Raw genomic sequence first — 19,484 nt, forward strand, 5'->3', positions numbered from 1 at the left:
GAGGAAGTGGATGGTCTTTCATAGTCTATAAAATGCATACTTCACTGCCATTCATTAAAAAGTATTGACATATGCAAGTTATATATAACTACACATTAGACTTAGTGTGAGTTACCATATAAAATCAGTTTCTTAATAAGTACTGAGGTGCCTTACTTTAAAGATATCTAACATACAAAGATCCAAATTTATTCCTCAAGGTAAATTATGGATTGTTTGCAAACACACAGAGGTACAAAAGGGTATGTGTGTATACCTCCATAACACACCTTTTTCTCAAAAGCGAGGTAACTATATTCATTCTTTTAACAATGTAGAGACATACAAAATGGCTAAGCACCTACGTGATGTGACAAGCTACTTTCTGTGTTTGGGGATATGCAAAGGTGATTTGCACACAGATCCTGTCCTTGCAGAGTGTCCTGTCTAGCAAGTGCAACAGCAATCAGAGAAATAGGCTGCAGCTGAGAAGAAATAAGGAAGCTTGTTGTTACATGAGATGGACACCTGCCTAAGCCAGGCTACAGGATAGAGAAAAGCTTGTCTAAAGGAGGCAGCCTAGGGATAGGAACTAGCAATGAGGCAATGGAGCAATCAGGCAAAAGCAGTTCAGAGAAACAGCAATCTATGCAAACTCCACAAGGTAAGAGAAAAGGTAACAAGGAGAGTGTGGCAATGGGAGCCAAAAAGACTATTGCCAAGGCCATGGGTGATGCTACCTTAGACTCAGAAAGTGTCAATAAAGGAAGTAATGATGGGAATAAATAGATGCATAGAAGGTATATTTAGTGGCAAAACAATGGTATAGGAGTGAGCAGGAAGAACTAAATTCGGACAAACGGGGCCATCATAGTACCAATCAACAAGATGAGGAAGAAAAGATTTACAGAAGAGATATGTTCCTGTAGGGATGGTGAGACTGTTTCCTATGGGAAATTCCATGTTGCAAATACCAGTCGGAAGCTTAGGTGACAAACCTAGACTATAAACAGAGCTTTCGGAGCCCAAGCATAACTTCCACTTTATTCCTCAATGGCACTGCCCTTCCACAACTTCACTCCGCTCTCAATGTAAATTCATCAAACATCTGATGTCATCCTGCTCGTTTCCAGGCATGATGCCAGGTGGAAGATTCAATTTGATGAAAGGGGGGTGGGGAGGGAAAGCAAGAACAGAATAAAAAAACCAGTTTGACTCATTTTGATGAAAAAATTAGCTCACACTTTGATTTGGTCAACTACTTGGTTTACCAATTCCAAGTTTTGAAAACTTGTCTGAAATATGTTATAGGCTGCATCACCCACAGATAATCAGAAGGGTAAATGTTCGGAAGATTGACAGCATAAATGGCGATTTGGTTTCTTTTACAAACCATGATGGATGATTGGGAAAATCGCCTCTCCCAGCCATTTATTCATTAAGGTGTCTGCTCCCTCATAAATACACCAAGTAGTCTTAAGCTGAAGCAAATCCAAGCTATTCCCAACAAATATCTGGATATGAGTGGTGTGAGTCTTTAAAGTGAAGAAAACCCTGATTCACATTCATTTCCCTAAACTCTTTCTTTTTAAGATATATTTTTATTTACTTTGAATTATGTCTATGTGAGTGTAGGTAGGCAGGTGAGTCTATTGGTACCCACAGAGGCCAAAAGAGGGCATTAGATCCCCTGGAATTACAGGTTGTTGTGAGCTGCCATGTGGATGCTGGGAAGTGAACCGGGGTACTCTGGATGAGCAGGGAGTACTCTTAACCACTGAGCCATCTCTCCTGCCTCCTCTCTCTTTTGGTTAAGTGGTCGTTTTATGAAAGAAAATTGACTTTAGAAGCATACTTCATTCTTTACACAGTCATTTTTCAAGGGAAATTCAATGTCAAAAGAGAATAATGGATGGTTGATATGAAGAAATAAAGTTATTTGAAGGTAGAATTCATGAATGAACTGGTGCTCTTCTCATGTGCCAAACTGGTTTTTCATGTGTACAAACTCATAATCGGTATTGATGAGAAGTAATATAATAAAGATGGGTACCTTTCGAAAAAAGTTTACATGCTTGAAAGAAAGAATATCCAACTCCCACTGCAGAAAGAAAGTGTAATGCCATTAAGTAAGAATATGAGAAAGAAAGAAAAATGAAATAATACAAAACGAGATTTTCTTTGAATGACTAATGACATGAAGGGGTTTTGGACAGCCTGGTCATGAACCGAAGTGCTCCGTTTCAGAAAGAGTTAAGCTTTTGTGGGTCTGCTAAGAAAGGAGATTTAATCAGAAGGAAGGAAGAGTCCAATTTATTGAGTAATTGTTATTTTCTGCATTCTGTTTCATTTTCTTGTTATAATCACCTCTTAAATCAGAAGGTATTTGTCCCTACTTTACAGACAAAGACACTGAAGTTATCAGTGGGTAGCTGCCCAAGGTCACACAGCTGAAGTATCCAGAAATCGAACTGATGTCTACTTTGTGCTTAGAAGTATCAACTGTTGAGTTTAATCAGCTCATTGTGCTACTGTTATTCTTTTACTTTTTTCATTACCTTTGATATTTCCAGTATCTTGGTATGTTTTTTAATATAGTCAACATTATTCATTTACACCATTGCTCACACAGTCTTATTTTGAGTATATGTATGTATTTTGGAATTACTAACCATATAACTTCCATTGCATTTGTAATTTGACCCATGCTGGAGGTGAGTTGTATTTATTCATTACCTCTGGTTCAAGCTTCTCTGCATTTCAACGTAGTTTCATACACTAGTAAAATGACTGATTCAATTTAGGTCAAAGAGACTGAATTTAGTCATATGTTCACCTCTCCTACTAACCTAACATGTACAAAAGACCAAAACTGCTCTCTCCCCAAAAGCTGCAGACATAGCTCCCAGAAACCCTTGGGGGATTCATTCTTATTTTCGCACTAATTCAACACCTTTATAAGAATTATTATTTTTCCTATAGAACTTAGAAAGAAATGGGAGAGTACACAATTAAATAGACTCCAATGAGTAAAACATAAAAATGGAATCTGTAACAAAAAATTACTAACACCATTAGCATTTACCAACATCTATGTCGAAAAGGCAATCAAACCAATTACATAAAACACTCGTATGCAAGTAGCACATACAGCGCAGGTATCACAAACTGAACTGCACTTTGGGGCCTATCTTTTGCGTCCTTGGAATCAGCCTGTTGGTTCTCAACTATACTTGGAATACTTTCAAGCTTGAGTTGTACAGTCTGCATCTGAGCCTACGGATTACATTATAATAGCTTACTGGAGTACCAATGAGTATTATCCTTGGAACTACATGTATGTAAATATAAGTTTCATGTCCTTTTCTCTAACTGCCGAGGAAAAAAAATAAAGTCTGAAGCTGAAAACTTGTCATACTCATTTCTCAAGCTACAATACTCCATGATGAGGTCATACTCATTTCTCAAGCTACAATACTCCATGATGAGGTCTCCATCATCTGACGCAATTCAGTTTTACTTCTATGGCTTATGAAAATAAAGGAATCTCATTCTGACCTCTGTCTTGTACAACAGCATTTAAATACACACAAAGAGGCTAAAAGATTTTAAATTTATCAGTATTAAAAAAGAATTTAGTAGATATATCAACTATATCAAAAGAAACAATAGCAAGACAAAAAAATAAAAATGTGAAGACAAGCTACTTTACCATGTTTAGGTGAAAAAAACATTGCTCTGGACCTCATCAGATTTTCAGGTGCAGGTATCACAAACTGAACTGGACTTTCAGATCTACCTTTTGAATTCTTGGAATCAGCCTGTTGGTTCTCAAATATACTTCGAATACTTTCAAGCTTGAGTTGTACAGTCTGTATCTGAGCCTATGGATTACATAAGAATTCTATAAGCTGGGGCTGGAGATATGGGTCAGTAGTTAAGAACACTGGCTGCTCATGAAGAGGGCCTGGGTTCAAGTCCCAGCACCCACGTGATGACTCAGAACCATGCGCAATTCTAGTTTTTGGATTATCCAGCACTTTCTTCTAGCTTCTGTATACACCAGGCATTGTACATTGTATACATCTATACACACATGCAGTTAAAACACACACACATATATAATAAAATATAAAATCATATGAACTGCTAGGCATAGTTGAGTACATCTTTAATTAAGGCACTGAGGAGACAGAGGTAAGTGAATCTCTGTGAGTTCAAGGCTGGCCTAGTTTACATAGCTAGTTCCAAGTCAGCCAAGGCTACATAGCCAGGCTTGTCTCAAAAAACATGAAATGAACTAAAATGAAATAAGTCCTAAAAACTACTATTAAATTCTTCAGATACAATTTCAAATTTTAATTCCAGGACTGGGGAAGATGGCTTAGTCGGTAAAGCGCCTGCTACGTAATCATGAAAACCTGAGTTCAGAACCCGAGCAGTCATATAAAATCCAGGCAAGGCAGGAACTTCAATCACCTCAAGGTTGGGATAGCAGAGACAGGGGCGTCCCTGGAGCACACTGGCCAGCCATGCTAACTGAATCAAGTGAGAGCTCCAAGTTCACTGGAGAATGTCTCAGCATAAGGAGAGAGAATAAAAACCATCTTGAGGGTCAACCTTGGGCTCCCACCAGTGTGAACATGTGTACATGCCCCACAAGCATGTAGATGCACACGTGTACATACCCACACAAGCATGTAGATGCACATTTGTACACACCCACACAAACATGTAGAGGTACTGCATACCAAATAAATTAATATGTAAGTATTGAAGTGAAATATCTTTAGATTATAGTGTAGAAGAATAATTGTTTTAATTGCTGTTTGAGGACTAGGGAGATGGTTCATTGGGCAAAGAGCTTTCTACACAAGAATCCAAAGAACCCATACACAAAGTGGGGCATAGCATGTGAATCTCTGGCTTTTGTATGTCATGTGCTCACACGTACATGTACACAAACACAGAAACAACTTGTTTTGAACTTAATATATAACTAGAAGAAAATTAGGAAAGAGAACAAATTAGTGTATTCTCTATGTAAATATAAAACCAAAGTCCCAATATAAACAAACAGGGAAAAATGTATCAATCATAAAACTGGACATAACACTCTACTCCACTTAAGGGCCTCTCTCTGAGGATATAGAACAAAATGTACTTGAAAGCTCATAGCACATTTGAAAAACTTAAAAATAATAGAGTCAGACTATAAGAGTCAGCGCTCAGGAGGTCAAGAGTTCCAGGCCAACCAAGGCTATAGAGTGAAACCCTGTCTCAAGCAAACAAAAAAATAACATGACAATAATAAACTCAGAACTCATGGTGAAAGTTAGTCTTACATATACAGCCACCGCATGCCTTTGGATTCTTTGATACTTGACAGTGGTAGTACTATCATCCCTCAATCCTCTTGAGAGAGGACTATAGATATATCCCCTTTATAAAGTCAGCTGTGGGGTCGTAAATCCTTACCCCATGGTAATTAGTTTGTGTGTCTTTGAATAAAATGTTTCTCACCTTTAATTCAGAAGAAAGGTGCACATCAAATTCATATTGCAAATTCTCAATATCATAATTGATAAAGGGCAGAGCCATTTGAAGGAAATTTTGCACATCCTGAAAGGCTTTCTGAGCATCTTCTTTAGTCTGAAACTGATCCATTCCCTGATTAGCCAGGAGGCATTCTCCTTGATCACAGCACTGACGTGCCTGGTGAGGAAAATTATGAAAATCAGAGCAGCAAATGTAAGAATGGATAAAGGGGATGTGGGTTTGCCAGTAAAAGAGCTGTCTTGGGCTGGAGAGACAGCTCAGTGGTTAAGAGCACTGCCTGCTCTTCCAGAGGACCCAAGTTCAATTCCCAGCACCCATATGGTGTCTCACAACTGTCTGTAATACCAGTTCCAGGGACCCAACACTCTTACACATATATACATGCAGGGAAAACACCAATGCACATAAAATAAAGATAATTAAATCAATTAAAATATTGAAAAAAGAGCTGTCTATCTTTTTTATTATTACAACTTAGTGGAGGGGAGGGGAATGTAAGTGGCTGTGCAAAGCACACGCAGGCCACAACACACATGTAGAGGTTGGAGGACAATTTGGTGGGAAACAGATCTCTCCTTCCAGCAGGTGCGTTCTTTGATTCGACTCTGGTTATAACGCTTGTCAGCAAGTGCCTTTACTCACTGAACCACCTGTGCGCTGGAGTGTATCTGTCAATAAGAATTACTTTCAGAGGCCAGCCTTGATGACACACAATTTGAATCCCAACACTCAGGAGGCAGGCGCAGGTGGATCTCTGTGAGCTTGAAGCCAGCTTGGTCTATAGAGTAAGTTCCTAGCCAGACAGAGCTACATAGTGACACTCTGTTGCCATTAGAAAGAAAAGAAAGAAAGACAGAGAGAGGTGGAGGGAGGGGGAGGGAGGGGAAAGGGAAGGAGGGAAAGGAAGGAAGGAAGGAAGGAAGGAAGGAAGGAAGGAAGGAAGGAAGGAAGGAAGGAAGGAAGGAAGGAAAAAATGCTTTCAGAGCTGTTAATAAATGGTATCTGGTGTTGCCTCCAGAAGCTCTGGCTCTGGGCTGCCAGGCAGACATTCATATTATTAAAGCACTCCACTGATTACTGATGCACAGCCAAGGTTGGGAAGTACTGCATTTATTTCATAACTAGTAATTTCTTCTGCAGGAAGTGTCTGACCATTTTCTCAACACTAACAGTTCAGCTGCATGTTATTTTCTACAAATCAATAACTGAAATATGAAACTCCTAGTAAAATATGGAGTGTAATAGCAATGCTTAATGATTGCCAAGAACAAGAATAAAGGGTGGGGTTTTTTTGAATCAGAAGAAAAGATGTGCAGATTAGCACGCTTATGTGCAGATGTGATGCTGACAAATGGTACTCCTGTTTACATTCTGCATTGCTGTGACCAGGTCTTTTCATTCACTGCTTAATCACAAAATAGGTCTGACCCACAGGCATGGCAGAAGAATTTTTCAGTCACCAGTTAATTTTTAGTGCCGAACTATGAAATGTGGAAGGAATTTCAGGCTTCTGCAAAACGTCCCCTAGGCTTTTAAGTACTCCAACTGCAGAATAGCACCAGGTTTCGGAGATAGACTGAAAATAGAAAGGAAGCCATCACTGCCATGGTCTCCACATTGAGAACAGGACAAAATTAGTACTCCATGGAATCTGCCACGAATAGTACATAGGGAGATAGACTGAAATCTATAAGCTAGACTGAAATCTATAAGCTAGACTGAAATCTATAAGCAGGCTCTGTCCTTAAGACCTCTGGCAAATTTAAATCCAAAGCTATGGCCCTTGACCCCTTGACCTTTGAAGAAAAAGATACTATAAAACATATGGCCAAGTATATGGGAATAGGAAAGGTGTAGCATAAGGCATATGGGCAAGAGTGTGAAAATTAGAGAACCCAAGAAGAAAAAAAATGATCTTTCTCAGAAATGAGTCATTCTCCATGCTATTACCTGCTGCAGGAGCTTGTGCATTTTGAAAGCCCTGCTCAGCTGTACCCGCTTGGCTCTGATCTCATTAACCAAAATATCAGAAAGGTAGCGAAGCTCATTGCATCTCTGGCAGATTAAGTCAAGTGCATAGTGGTGATTTGACGCAAGCTTGTGGCCATGTAGTATCACAAGCCGGGCCTTGGCTAACAGCTCCTGATTTGAAAGAGAGGAGAAAAATCGGGACTGGATGATTTCTGCTCTTAGAGCATTGGTGGGGGGGAGAAAAACATCATTAAAGAATACATTTGGCAGGGGAAATAAATGGCCACAAAACATGATGTCATGTCATTTTTCTGCATTCAGTAAAATAGCACACACACACACAAACAAAATAAAAACCTCACACTGATAACAATTAGCTACAACTAGCATTAACCATCAGAAGTGTAAGCGTTTCTGAATATAAAATGAAAGTCAACTACACCATTCCACTCAGGATATATATCACCTTCTACTGTGCACAGACATAAAACAGAAGCACATACAGCACCCAGCATAAAGTAAACACCAGCCGAATGAAAGCTAATCTATTTCAATCTTAATTTAAGTTGTCCCTCCCTCACCTAAGCGCTCTGGCTGTTCCTAACTGAATAGCAGAAGGGACTCTCATGACTTCACTTCCATTCTGTCCACTACTGAGTCCCATAGCCCAGGGACTGAAACATGGTAGCGACATAGATAATGTTTCCCAAAGCAAAATAAGGCAAACTGAAGCCCAGATGAGGCAGTGACTGGCCTTCCTAGCTATTAGGAAACCCACAATTAAAACAGAGCTGCTTTTTTAAATGTGCCAGACATTCAGTCTTACATATGAAAATACCACTGGCCTCGTTAGCTTTAATTGCCAACTTGACACAGCCTAGAGCAGTGGTTCTCAACCTGTGGATCACAACCCCTAGGGGTGCCAGAGAAGCCTTTCACGGGATTCACTGAAGACAACCAGAAAACATGGGTATTTACATTATTATGCATAACCGTTATGAAGTGGCAATAAAAATAATTTTATGGTTGGGGGTCACCAGAACGTGAAGAACTGTATTAAAGGGTCGCAGCATTAGGAAGATTGAGAACCACTGCACTAGAATGAGCTGAAAGCCTCAGCTGAGGACTTTCCCAGATCGGATGGTTTGGGCATGTTTGTGAAGGACTGTCTTGCTTACTAATTGATGTAGGAGGCCCCGCCCACTGCAGTCAGTATCATCCCTAGGCAGGTGGGCCTGAGCTATCTAAACTAGCTGGGGGTGAGCCAGTGAGGAAGCGAGCAAGCAACATTCCTCTGTGGGGTTTTTCTTCAGGTTTCTGTCCTGGCCTCCCTTAAAGATGGACCGTGACCTGGAACTTTAAGCCAAACAAACCTTTTCTTGCCCAAATCTGCTTTTGCTCAGCATGTTTTATCACAGTAACAGAAGGAAATAGAACAACTACTGAACTTAAAAATGGCTTAAAAATGGCAAGTTCTGGGTCATATGTTTAAATCACATTGGAAAACAGTACTGAAAACAAACAAAGGCCCTGGCTCCGAAGTCAGGTTGCCCTCTCTGTCCACTCTGTCCGTCATGGGGAGGTGCCAAGGGCAACACAGCACAGAGGGCCACACGCCTAACTCCTTTACTGGCTACTGCAATGTCCCGACCTCGGCTGGCATTTGCACATGTTTGTGGTTCGATCATGAGTTCATTCTCTAAAACTAGATCTATGAAAGCATTGCTTTGCTGTCACATACAAGGCGGGAGAGCAAAGGTAGTTTACTAAGTATTAAAGTCACGAATCTAAGCTCTAGAATTAACAAGAATGCTGACAACTGCTTTTCCATTGAGTACATATTAAGAATCCAGGGGCTATACTAAGCACCATCTATACATCTAGAGAAATCCTCACCCGTCACTCTCCAAAGAAGGTCATTTTACTTCCAAGTTCTAGAAAAGGACATTGAAGCCTAGAGATCAATTCACCCAAGGTCCAACAGCTTTTCTGACTGAGAAGAACTGTCTGTGTGGATCTGAGATTGATTCAACTATGTATATCACATAATGAACATTAGACAATCCGTAGTCTTATATTATTCCATTAAGTTCCATATACAAAATAACTCTTTTTTTTGAGGCAGGGTCTCATATAGAATAGGCTGGCCTAAAACTCGCTATGTATCTGAGGCCCCATTATGTATTGTTCTTGATAGACATGTTTTCCTAATGTCTCCAAGACAATTTAATCTCATTGTAGAGCCTACAACTTACATAATTGTATACAACTACACGGCGCACCTGCAGTGTTATCCTAGGGCCACACTTAAAATGGATTTAGGTTAGTATCACTGTGTCAACTATATACTTATGACAGGTTAAGTATAATAAGTATGTATATTATGCGCCAGTAAAACATAACAGAGCAGATACTAAAATGTAATCTTACCTGAGATTTTTCATCCAAGTTCTCTATTTTTTTAAGTCTTTGTTTTATCTGAGATAAGTTCCCTGTTACATCACTGAGTTCTCTTTGTTGATTTAATACAAATTCAATTTTAGTCATAACCTACAAGCAAGAAATAATTAGGTTTTAAAAGCATGTGAATTATTAAGAATTCACCTTTATGATTAATCTTACTGCAACTTGATATGCCATGTTTTATTGATACTCATAGGAAGCCTTTCCTTTGCTGGATAAAGATGGAAGAGGAGTGGTTTGGGAGTGAAATGGGGCACTGGGAGAGAGGGACTGGAAGGGGAGGATGGGGAGAGATGCTGCAGGTGGGATGTAAAATTACTAGATAAATTTTAAAAAGAGGGAATAAAGAATTCACCTTTAGCAATGATCAGTTACATAAGAACCTGGAAACAACCTAGATGCCCTTCAGTGGAAGCATGGATGAAGAAAGTGTGGAATATATACATATTAGAGTACTACTCGGCGGTAAAAAACAATGACATCTTGAATTTTGCATGCAAATGGATGGAAATAGAAAACACCATCTTGAGCGAGGTAACCCAGGCCCAAAAAGATGAACATGGGATGTACTCACTCATAATTGGTTTCTAGCCATAAATAAAGGACATCGAGCCTATAATTCGTAAAAAAAATCCTAGAGAAGCTATATAAGAAGGTGAACCCAAAGAAAAACATATAGTTATCCTCCTGGATATTGGAAGTAGACAAGATTGCCGGACAAAAAATGGGAACATGGGGGTGGGGTGGGATGGGGGGATGGGGGGATGGGGAGAGAAAAGTGTGAAGTGGAGGATGGGACGAGCTTGGGGGAATAGGATGGTTGGGATATAGGAAGGGTGGATATGGGAACAAGGAATTATATATCTTAGTTAAGGGAGCCATTCTAGGGTTGGCAGAGACTTGACTCTAGAGGGGTTCCAGGTGTCCAGGAAGATGCCCCCAGCTAGTTCCTTGGGCAGCTGAGGAGAGGGTGCCAGAAATGTCCAGATCCTATTGTCATACTCATGAATATCTTGCATATCACCATAGAACCTTCACCTGGCATTGGATGGAGAAAATGACAGAGCCCCACATAGGAGCACCAGACTGAGCTCGCAAGGTCCTGATGAGGAGCAAAAGGAGGGAGATCATGAGCAAGGAAGCCAGGACCACGAGGAGTGCTTTTACCCATTGAGACGGTGGGACAGATCTAACGGGAGACCACCAAGTCCAGTTGGAATGGGACTGATGGAACAGGGGACCAAACCGGACTCTCTGAATGTGGCTGACGGTGGAGGAGGACTGAGAAACCAAGGACAATGGCAATGAACATGAACTCTACAGCATGGACGGGCTCACTGTGAGCCTTGTCAGTTTGGTTGCTCACTTTCCTGGACTTAGGGGGAGCTGGGAGGACCTTGGACTCAACATAGTGAAGGGAACCCTGATGGCTCTTTGTCTTTGGAGAGGGGTGGAGTGGGGGTATGGGTGGAAGGGAGGGGAGGGAAGGAAGAGGAGGAGGGGAGGAGATGGAAATCTTGAATAAAAAAAATGAGAAAAAAAAAAGAAATGCTATTAAACAAGAATGCCAATAGGAGAAAATTATACATATAGAAAATATGTTCAGCTTATTTGCTCACAGAAATAAATGTAATCTGTTAAGTTGTAGCCTCTTAGATATCCATGCATACATAATTATATATAAGATCACTGTGTACATGTGCAGTTATATATATGCAGACATACTTCTTTGTGACCTCTGGCCTCCAAACCACACACGAGAGAGAGAGAGAGAGAGAGAGAGAGAGAGAGAGAGAGAGAGAGAGAGAGAGAGAGAGAGAGAGAGAGAGAGAGAGAGAGAGAGAGAGAGAGAGAAGAGAGAGAGAGAGAGAGAGAGAGAGAGAGAGAGAGAGGAAGAGGAAGAGGAAGAGGAGAGGGAGAATAGAACACAGAGACAATAGCAAAAAATCATAAGCCATGAAAATTCTAGAAATATATGCATCAAATAAATGAATGTGAGAAGGGAAAACTTGCTTTATCGAAGTTCCTATGGTAGATAAATAAATATGGAAAGATTATCGCTGAAGGCTGCCAGAACAAAGACTGAGTCAGAAAAGAATCACCAGATGCTCTATGGACAATGCTGTACACTCTATGGACAAATCCGAAGAGGAAAGCAGAGACTTTCCATCTTCTCCCCATGTACTTACTACTAGCTACAAGGAGAGAAAGGGCTGTGATGCCATGAGAAACCAAACAGTGCTCACACTGGTTAATCCAAATCCGCATCAGCAACGCGGGATAAGTGGATATTTCTGACCTCTACATGTGGCACCCTGAAAAGAGTACCATCACCTCTGCACTATTCTAGTTGTCTACAGGTAGACAATCTCATCAGGAAAACACATTAAACAAACTCAAGATGAACAAATTCTACTTCTAAATTGGACTATATTTTTCAAAATATTAGCAATGTAAAAATTTTTTTAAAATCTAAAAATGTTCTGCATCAGAGCTACAGTACTGAAAACAGCCTGGTATTGGCATAAAAACAGACAGGAGGACCAATGGAATTGAATAGAAGACCCGGATATTAATCCACACACCTATGAACACCTGATTTTTGACAAAGAAGCAAAAAATATCAAATGAAAAAAAGAAAGCATATTCAACAAATGGTGCTGGCATAACTGGATATCAACATGTAGAAGAATGAAAATAGATCCATATTCATCACCATGCACAAAACTAAAGTCCAAATGGATCAAAGACCTCAACATAAAGCCAGCCACACTGAACCTTATAGAAGAAAAAGTGGAAAGTACTGGCACAAGAGACTACTTCTTAATACAACCCCAGTAGCACAGACATTGAGAGAAACAGTTAATACATGGGACCTCCTAAAACTGAGAAGCTTCTGTAAAACAAAGGACACGGTCAACCAGACCAAACAGAAGCCTACAGAATGGGAAAAGATCTTCACCAACCCCATATCAGACAGAGGACTTATCTCTAAAATATAAAAAGAACTGAAGAAATTGGTCATCAAAAGAACAAATAATCAATAAAAATGGTGTACAGACCTAACAGAGAACTCTCAACAGAGGAATCTAAAATGGCTGAAAGACACTTAAGGAAATGTTCAACGTCCTTAGTCATCAGAGAAATGCAAATCAAAACAACTCTAAGATTCCATCTTATACCTGTCAGAATGGCCAAGATCAAGAACACTGATGACAACTTATGCTGGAGAGGTTGTGGGGTAAAGGGAATAGTCCTGCATTGCTGGTGGGAGTGCAAGCTGCTACAGCCCCTTTGGATGTTAGTGTGGCGATTTCTCAGAAAATTAGGAAACAACCTTCCTCAAGACCCAGTAATACCACTTCTGGGTATATACCCAAAGGATGCTCAATCGTGCTGACAGAATTAGAATAATGATGACAGATAATATAAAGGGCCTTGTACTGTCATTGAATGTAGTGATTCTGACAACTGCAATTCTGTAAAACAGTATTCTTACTATAAGAAAAGAATAAAGCATTTAGTAGAAAATGACCATCCCTATGGCATGTGGTATCTAAAGATCAATGGGCATTGTTTCCTTGGAAAAATATCTTATAGCCTGAAAGCACTTTGTATTGAAAATGTTTGAAGGATGAACATGAAAGTAGAGAAAGACTCTGACCCTGTCACACTCGACACATCAGTGCTTTGTCCCGGTGGAAGAAATGAAGGCTTGGATGCTAGCAGAGCTTTCTTTTGTTCCAAGTCAAGGAACTCGTCTCCTTTATTCTCCCCAGGATGAAAACTGGCATGCTGAAAGCCTGGCCTTCTAACACTAATGAATAAGGGCCTCCATCACAAGGAAAGAACTGTTTCAACTGACCTCTTGAAAGTCTTGCTCAAAATTCCACAGTTGCAGATACTGCTCCATTTTTAGCTGATGTTTCTCCCAAAATCCATCAAAAGCAGTTTCCATATCGTGCACTTGAGTCAGCAACCTTAACAAACAAAAGGCAAAAAATTATTTAAAAATAACCATTTGTGGGCCAGGTGTGCAGCTAAACCTGGTCGGCTCATTTAGATTTTAAACACTTCCAACCAACATGATATACTGGCCCAAAGTGACAGGGTCAAGTGAGCAGAGATTGAAATCTCTAAAACTGTAAGCGAAAATAAATATTCTCCATAAAAACAATAGAGTGAATGAATGAATGAATGAATGAATTATAGGCAAAGGCCAAGCCTAGTGGCACACCTTTAATCTAATACTTAAGAGGCAAAGGAATGCAGAGCTCTGGAAGTTTAAGTCCAGCCCAGTTTATATGGAATTTCAGGCCAGCCAAAGCTACATAGTGAGATCTTTTCTCAAAAAAAAATAATTATAGGCAAAAATAGTCTATGACATTATGACACTTGGCTCAGGCAGAGAAAAATCAATGTCTGGGGAACGTAACTCTGCAAGCAAACTAACGTCTGCAGACCAACCCAGAGAAGAAGTTCCCAGACTTCCAGAGGTCCAGAAATACTTTCATACCTAACAGCAACAAACAATGTAAAATTCCTAGTTTGAAAATATAAGTACATTTTCAAAGAAGGGAGCACGTACTTATTAATAGTTTGCCAGTCACCACTGATGTGCTGAGGACGTTCGAGACTTGAACTGACAGTTTCTCCAGTGTTAGGCACTTTCAGGTTCATGAGCAGAATTTTTCCTTCTTTGGTTACAGCTGTTAAGTCACTCTATATAAAGGAACAACAGGATATGTCAACCCGTTAGTAATCCCAGATGACTGGTTTGAAGGGAATATACAGATAGAGAGGATGTATACAGCACAGGAGATACAAGCAATTCTAGCACAGCCTTTGCTTTCACAGTGTTTCAGGACCACAGAATCTGCAAGAGTGAGGCTCTGTGGCCAGGGAGATGACGCAGTTGGCTAAAATGCTTACCTCAGAAGCACGAAGGCCTAAGTTCAATATCCAAAACACATATTTAAAAAATAAACAGGTGTGATGGTGTACATTTAGAATACGTGTGCCAGGGAGGTAGATCTAAGCAGATCCCTGAGGCTCACTGGTCAGCCAACAGAGCCTCCTTAGTTCCAGGCTACTAAGAGACCCTGTCCCAGAAAACAAGGTAGGAAGCTGGGAAGATGGTTCAGTGGCTAAGAGCACTGACTACTCTTCCAAAGGACCTGGGTTCAACTCCTAGCACCCACATGGGGGCTCACAACTGTCTATAACTCTAGTTCCAGGCAATCTGACACACTCTTCTCGCCTCCATGGGCATTGCATAAACATGCTACACAGACAACAGGCAAGCAAAGCATCCATATACATTAAGAAACAAAATAACAAACAAAGGCAAAGTGGATGTCAAATGAGAAAGAATAACATCCTCCAGCCTTCAGACACATGCGCTGGCAAATGCATGGCATAAACACTCACGCAAATGTCAGCTTCAAAGAAGCACCTATCTTACAAACAGACTGGAGTCCCCAGCTGGCGAATTAGACATTAGAGACAGAAGTACCAATCATGTTGTTTCGAGCTTCTTGTTACAGACAGCATTGGTTAAAAAGTTCTAACCAATCTTGTTCTATTCTTCTAATATTTTTAATGTGCTCAGATCAAACCATATTAACACAATAACAGCTACAATATCAGAAATCGTAAAGTTACAAAGCATATTTAATGCATATTCAGAAAGAATCACATACCTTTCTTAATAATCATTCATTATTACCAATCACTTCGTGCCTTAAATCTTATTTTAGTTCACATGTGGGTTTAAGTAAGCACATGCTTGGGACATCTATAAACACAGACGTTCATCAGATATCTAAGTGATCCAAGATTTCCTTCGAAAGGTCCAAATAACTTACAAAGTTATGAGCAGATATTTGGCATAAGGAATAGGTAGTGTGGTATAAAGGAAAAGATATGAGGACCTAAGTTTAATTCCCAGCACCAAAAAAATGAAAAAATAAAAATCACACTACTATTAATAAACCACAAACTATGTCCTAAAAATCTATTGCATGTATACTACATATCTCATTACATCATCCCTACAGCTGCATACAAATTAGCAATGAGAGGTATCACATGCTTATACCTGGTGAAAGCATGAGAATCAATAGTTCAAGGACACCTACAGCTGTGTGCTTAAAATCAGTCTAGGCTACAAGAAAGTCTGTCTCAAAGAACAACTACAAAATAATCATGAATCGTCATTAGCATCATCATCATCATCACCGTCATCACCTTATTGCATCCCGGGTTTTGCTTCTAGATTATGATGCAAACATTTGATTTCTCACATCTTAATTTAAACATCGCACCTGATACAGAACTTAAAACAGGGCACCCAACATGCATTTTACAGGTGAGGGAGACAAATACTACACTCAACTGTCTGATTTCCCTTGTCCAAATTTTCCTGCATTTTGAGGAAAGTGCCTCTAAAAGTCAAACTGCCAGAACTGCTCCTCTTCTACTCCAGGCAGAAGTGAGTAGAACAAAGTCAATTCCCCCCCCCCGGGGGGGGGGACTGGAAAGATGTTTCAAGAGATGCACATGCGTCTCTTGTAGAGGACCCAGGTTCAGCTCCCAGCACCCACATGGCAGCAGACAATCGCCTAAACTCCAGTTCCAGGGAATCCGATGCCTTCTTCTGGTCTCTGTAGGCATTAGGCACACATGTGGGGTACTGACATACATAGAAGCAAAAAACCGAAACATATAAAGTCAAAGAAAAGAAAAAATATTTTGAATGAACTTTCCATCTTCCCTATGTAAAATGAACACATTAAACTCCTTCCTGGAACAATAAATACCATGTGGCAGGGTGTGATGGTGCATACCTCTAACCCCAGAACTCAGGAGGTTGAGAGAAAAGGATTCCAAGATTGAGGTCATCCTGGGCTATATAGTGATTTCCAGGTCACCCTGGGCTACATAGTGAGAACCTAGCTCACAAACCACCAAGGACACAGGATTGCAGTTTAGTGACAGATTTTGCTTAACACTCAGGAGGCCCTGGATTCCATTCTTCATTCGACACAAAAAGACGTCAAGAAGCAGGATGATAGGGTAAAATCTGTGTGTTCCTTTTCTAAAGAGACATACCTTCAACATCTGATACCTCTCAGCACGAACTGCCAGAATCTCCTCTATTGAAGGAATATCATCTGGTAGCTCTGTCTCAGCCAGCTCTGTTCCAAAGGACTGCAACATCTGAGCCACTTCCTTCACTGTAAGAGCAAACTTTTCTATAGCCTGTAAAAAGCCAGAGGATCTTTGATGGAAACTTTGAACATATCAATATTTGATCAGTAATGTGTATTGCTCTATATATGGGAATAGACAACAGACATGTATGCTCCAAACTTGACTAGGAAACATTGGCATTTCCCCTGACAATTAATGCTAACTCTGCATCTACACCCCCAAGAGACTAAAAAGCAGACTTGAAATCCTTGAATGTGTATTTCTACATATCTGGACTCCATCCTTAGACACTCACAGAAACTCTTTCTAAAAGATGCCATGTGCTGAGTACTTTGCTGTATGGCCTTGAACATCAGTGTCTTTCTTCCCTTAGCAAACTCAGCACATAACAAAACTGCTTTCTAATAAGTTCACTTCCAAAGGGACAGGAGACCAGCAATGTCAAGCGACATTTATTAGTGTTTGTAATCAACACTCCACAAAACATGGTGATCTAAGGAGCTGAAGAGCAAGTGGTCACAATAGTTCATTGCAGGTACTGCCAAAGATCTGAAGTTGTTTAGGTGCTGTTGCCCTAAAATGGCAAGGAAGGCTGCACTATTTTGTTTCCAAAATCAGTGCCTCACGGAACACAGGGGCAATGCTGACACAATATAAGCCATCTGTTTGGCATGTATCTCAAGAGAGTTGCTCTTTCATTTAGGGCAAGGCACTGCTCACTCTTAATGGTTTAACTTCACGTGAACACCTGAATTGCTGAATGAACCTACCAAACACACGGTTTGAATGAGGACTAGGAAATGTGACCCTGATTTAGTGGTTATCATTATTTTCTTCAGAAGAGTTCTCATATCGTGAGATTGTAAGTCAAGACACTTAAATCACAGGCTTTATTCTACCTGGGAGGCCACAGCCCTTACCTCTGACAAATCTAATAACTTTGGGAGTGCCACTAGGCTGCAATGAATATACTTGCACTTTCTGAGGATCTCCATATACCAAGCAGCAAGTCAAACATTTTGTATTCATTATCTCCCAAGATCCCTATTAGGTAATATACTATCAATCTCATTTTGTAGATAGAAAAAAGACTTGGAGAGGTGATATATGTTGTCTAAGATCTAAGTGCTAAAGCCTTTGTTTCTTTGTTTCTACATGATCACAGGAAGGGGTAGGCAGAGATTCCTCTGCTTTTTCCCTAGGTCTCTCCTTCAGTTGCCATCCTTAGTGACTCTTCATCATTTCTAGAAATATCTTCGAGAAGAAAACCAAAATGTTGAATGATATATGTATTTGAAAAGTAGGAGACCCAATATTGCTTTTCCCAAGTAGGAAAAATTTCTAGATAGAATGAAGGATAGGCTCTACAGTAAGGGCAGAAGCAACATACATTTCTGAAGATGATCCATTCACTGTGGCAGTACTGCAAGGTGCCGCCTAACTCAGGGGTTAACTGCTTGTCATCAATGTATGTCAGCAAATCACTAACTGAGCTCAGCATAACAACCTATGTAAATAAGCAAGAAAGACACTGTTAACTGCCCTTCATGACAGCCCTCCATCAGACTGCAAAAGGAATTTCAGTAAACACTTAGCAGAGAATCATCCAGTTTCAAAACTTCAAACAGTTCTTTCCTGTGCATGCCCCCACCCCTGGATGCATTAACCATCTTCAGATAACAACAGTTTTTATTTACAAAACATTTTTATCAACCAAAATTAGCTTCTATAGAAACCCAAACACCCTAATTCTTCTTTGTCTAAAAGGTTTCATGATTAATGAGCAATCTTGTACACATAAATACATGCTAATGTGTATACACGCGCATGTGCACATGTATGTACACACACACACACACACACACACACACAGAATTTCTGTGCTCAGAACACAGCAAAAGGACTTTATGTAGTAAGTTACAATTCATGTATCAAATGTTATGAGCACTCTATTTAAAACAATAAAAACTAGCAAAGACTTATTTTCAAAAGAAAAACCATGGTACTCTGGGCTAGCTAAGGATCATGATATTTCAGATATATAAACCATACAATGTTCACAGAAAATAAAAATTCCTAAGTGTACACACACATAGATATATACATACATCTATAACATATAACACATATTTTTCAAAAGGCATTGCGTTGTTTTAAGTTGCCTGAACTAGTCCTTTTTATCAGTAGAAGCAGATGGCTGTAAGACATTTCAGAATTAAATTTTTGAGAGACAAATTTTACTTTATGTGTTACATGGACACATGCAAAACAAACAGTATAAGATACAGAACACATAA

General features: G+C 39.9%; 1 protein-coding gene across 1 annotated transcript in view; it reads right to left on the reverse strand.

Annotated features, from left to right (window-relative positions):
- Mcf2 (MCF.2 cell line derived transforming sequence) overlaps positions 1-19,484 on the reverse strand; it is a 108,747-nt gene that overhangs the window by 42,962 nt on the left and 46,301 nt on the right. Inside the window, exons 6-13 of the mRNA XM_042054367.1 lie at positions 18,578-18,694; positions 17,086-17,235; positions 14,561-14,694; positions 13,838-13,952; positions 9,940-10,059; positions 7,489-7,680; positions 5,503-5,694; positions 3,692-3,863 (exon numbers count right to left, since the gene is read on the reverse strand). Coding sequence (XP_041910301.1) covers positions 3,692-3,863; positions 5,503-5,694; positions 7,489-7,680; positions 9,940-10,059; positions 13,838-13,952; positions 14,561-14,694; positions 17,086-17,235; positions 18,578-18,694 — 1,192 coding nt within the window. The remainder of the gene's footprint in view (positions 1-3,691; positions 3,864-5,502; positions 5,695-7,488; positions 7,681-9,939; positions 10,060-13,837; positions 13,953-14,560; positions 14,695-17,085; positions 17,236-18,577; positions 18,695-19,484) is intronic.

Source organism: Arvicola amphibius, chromosome X (assembly GCF_903992535.2).
Source record: "Arvicola amphibius chromosome X, mArvAmp1.2, whole genome shotgun sequence".
NCBI lineage: Eukaryota > Metazoa > Chordata > Mammalia > Rodentia > Cricetidae > Arvicola > Arvicola amphibius.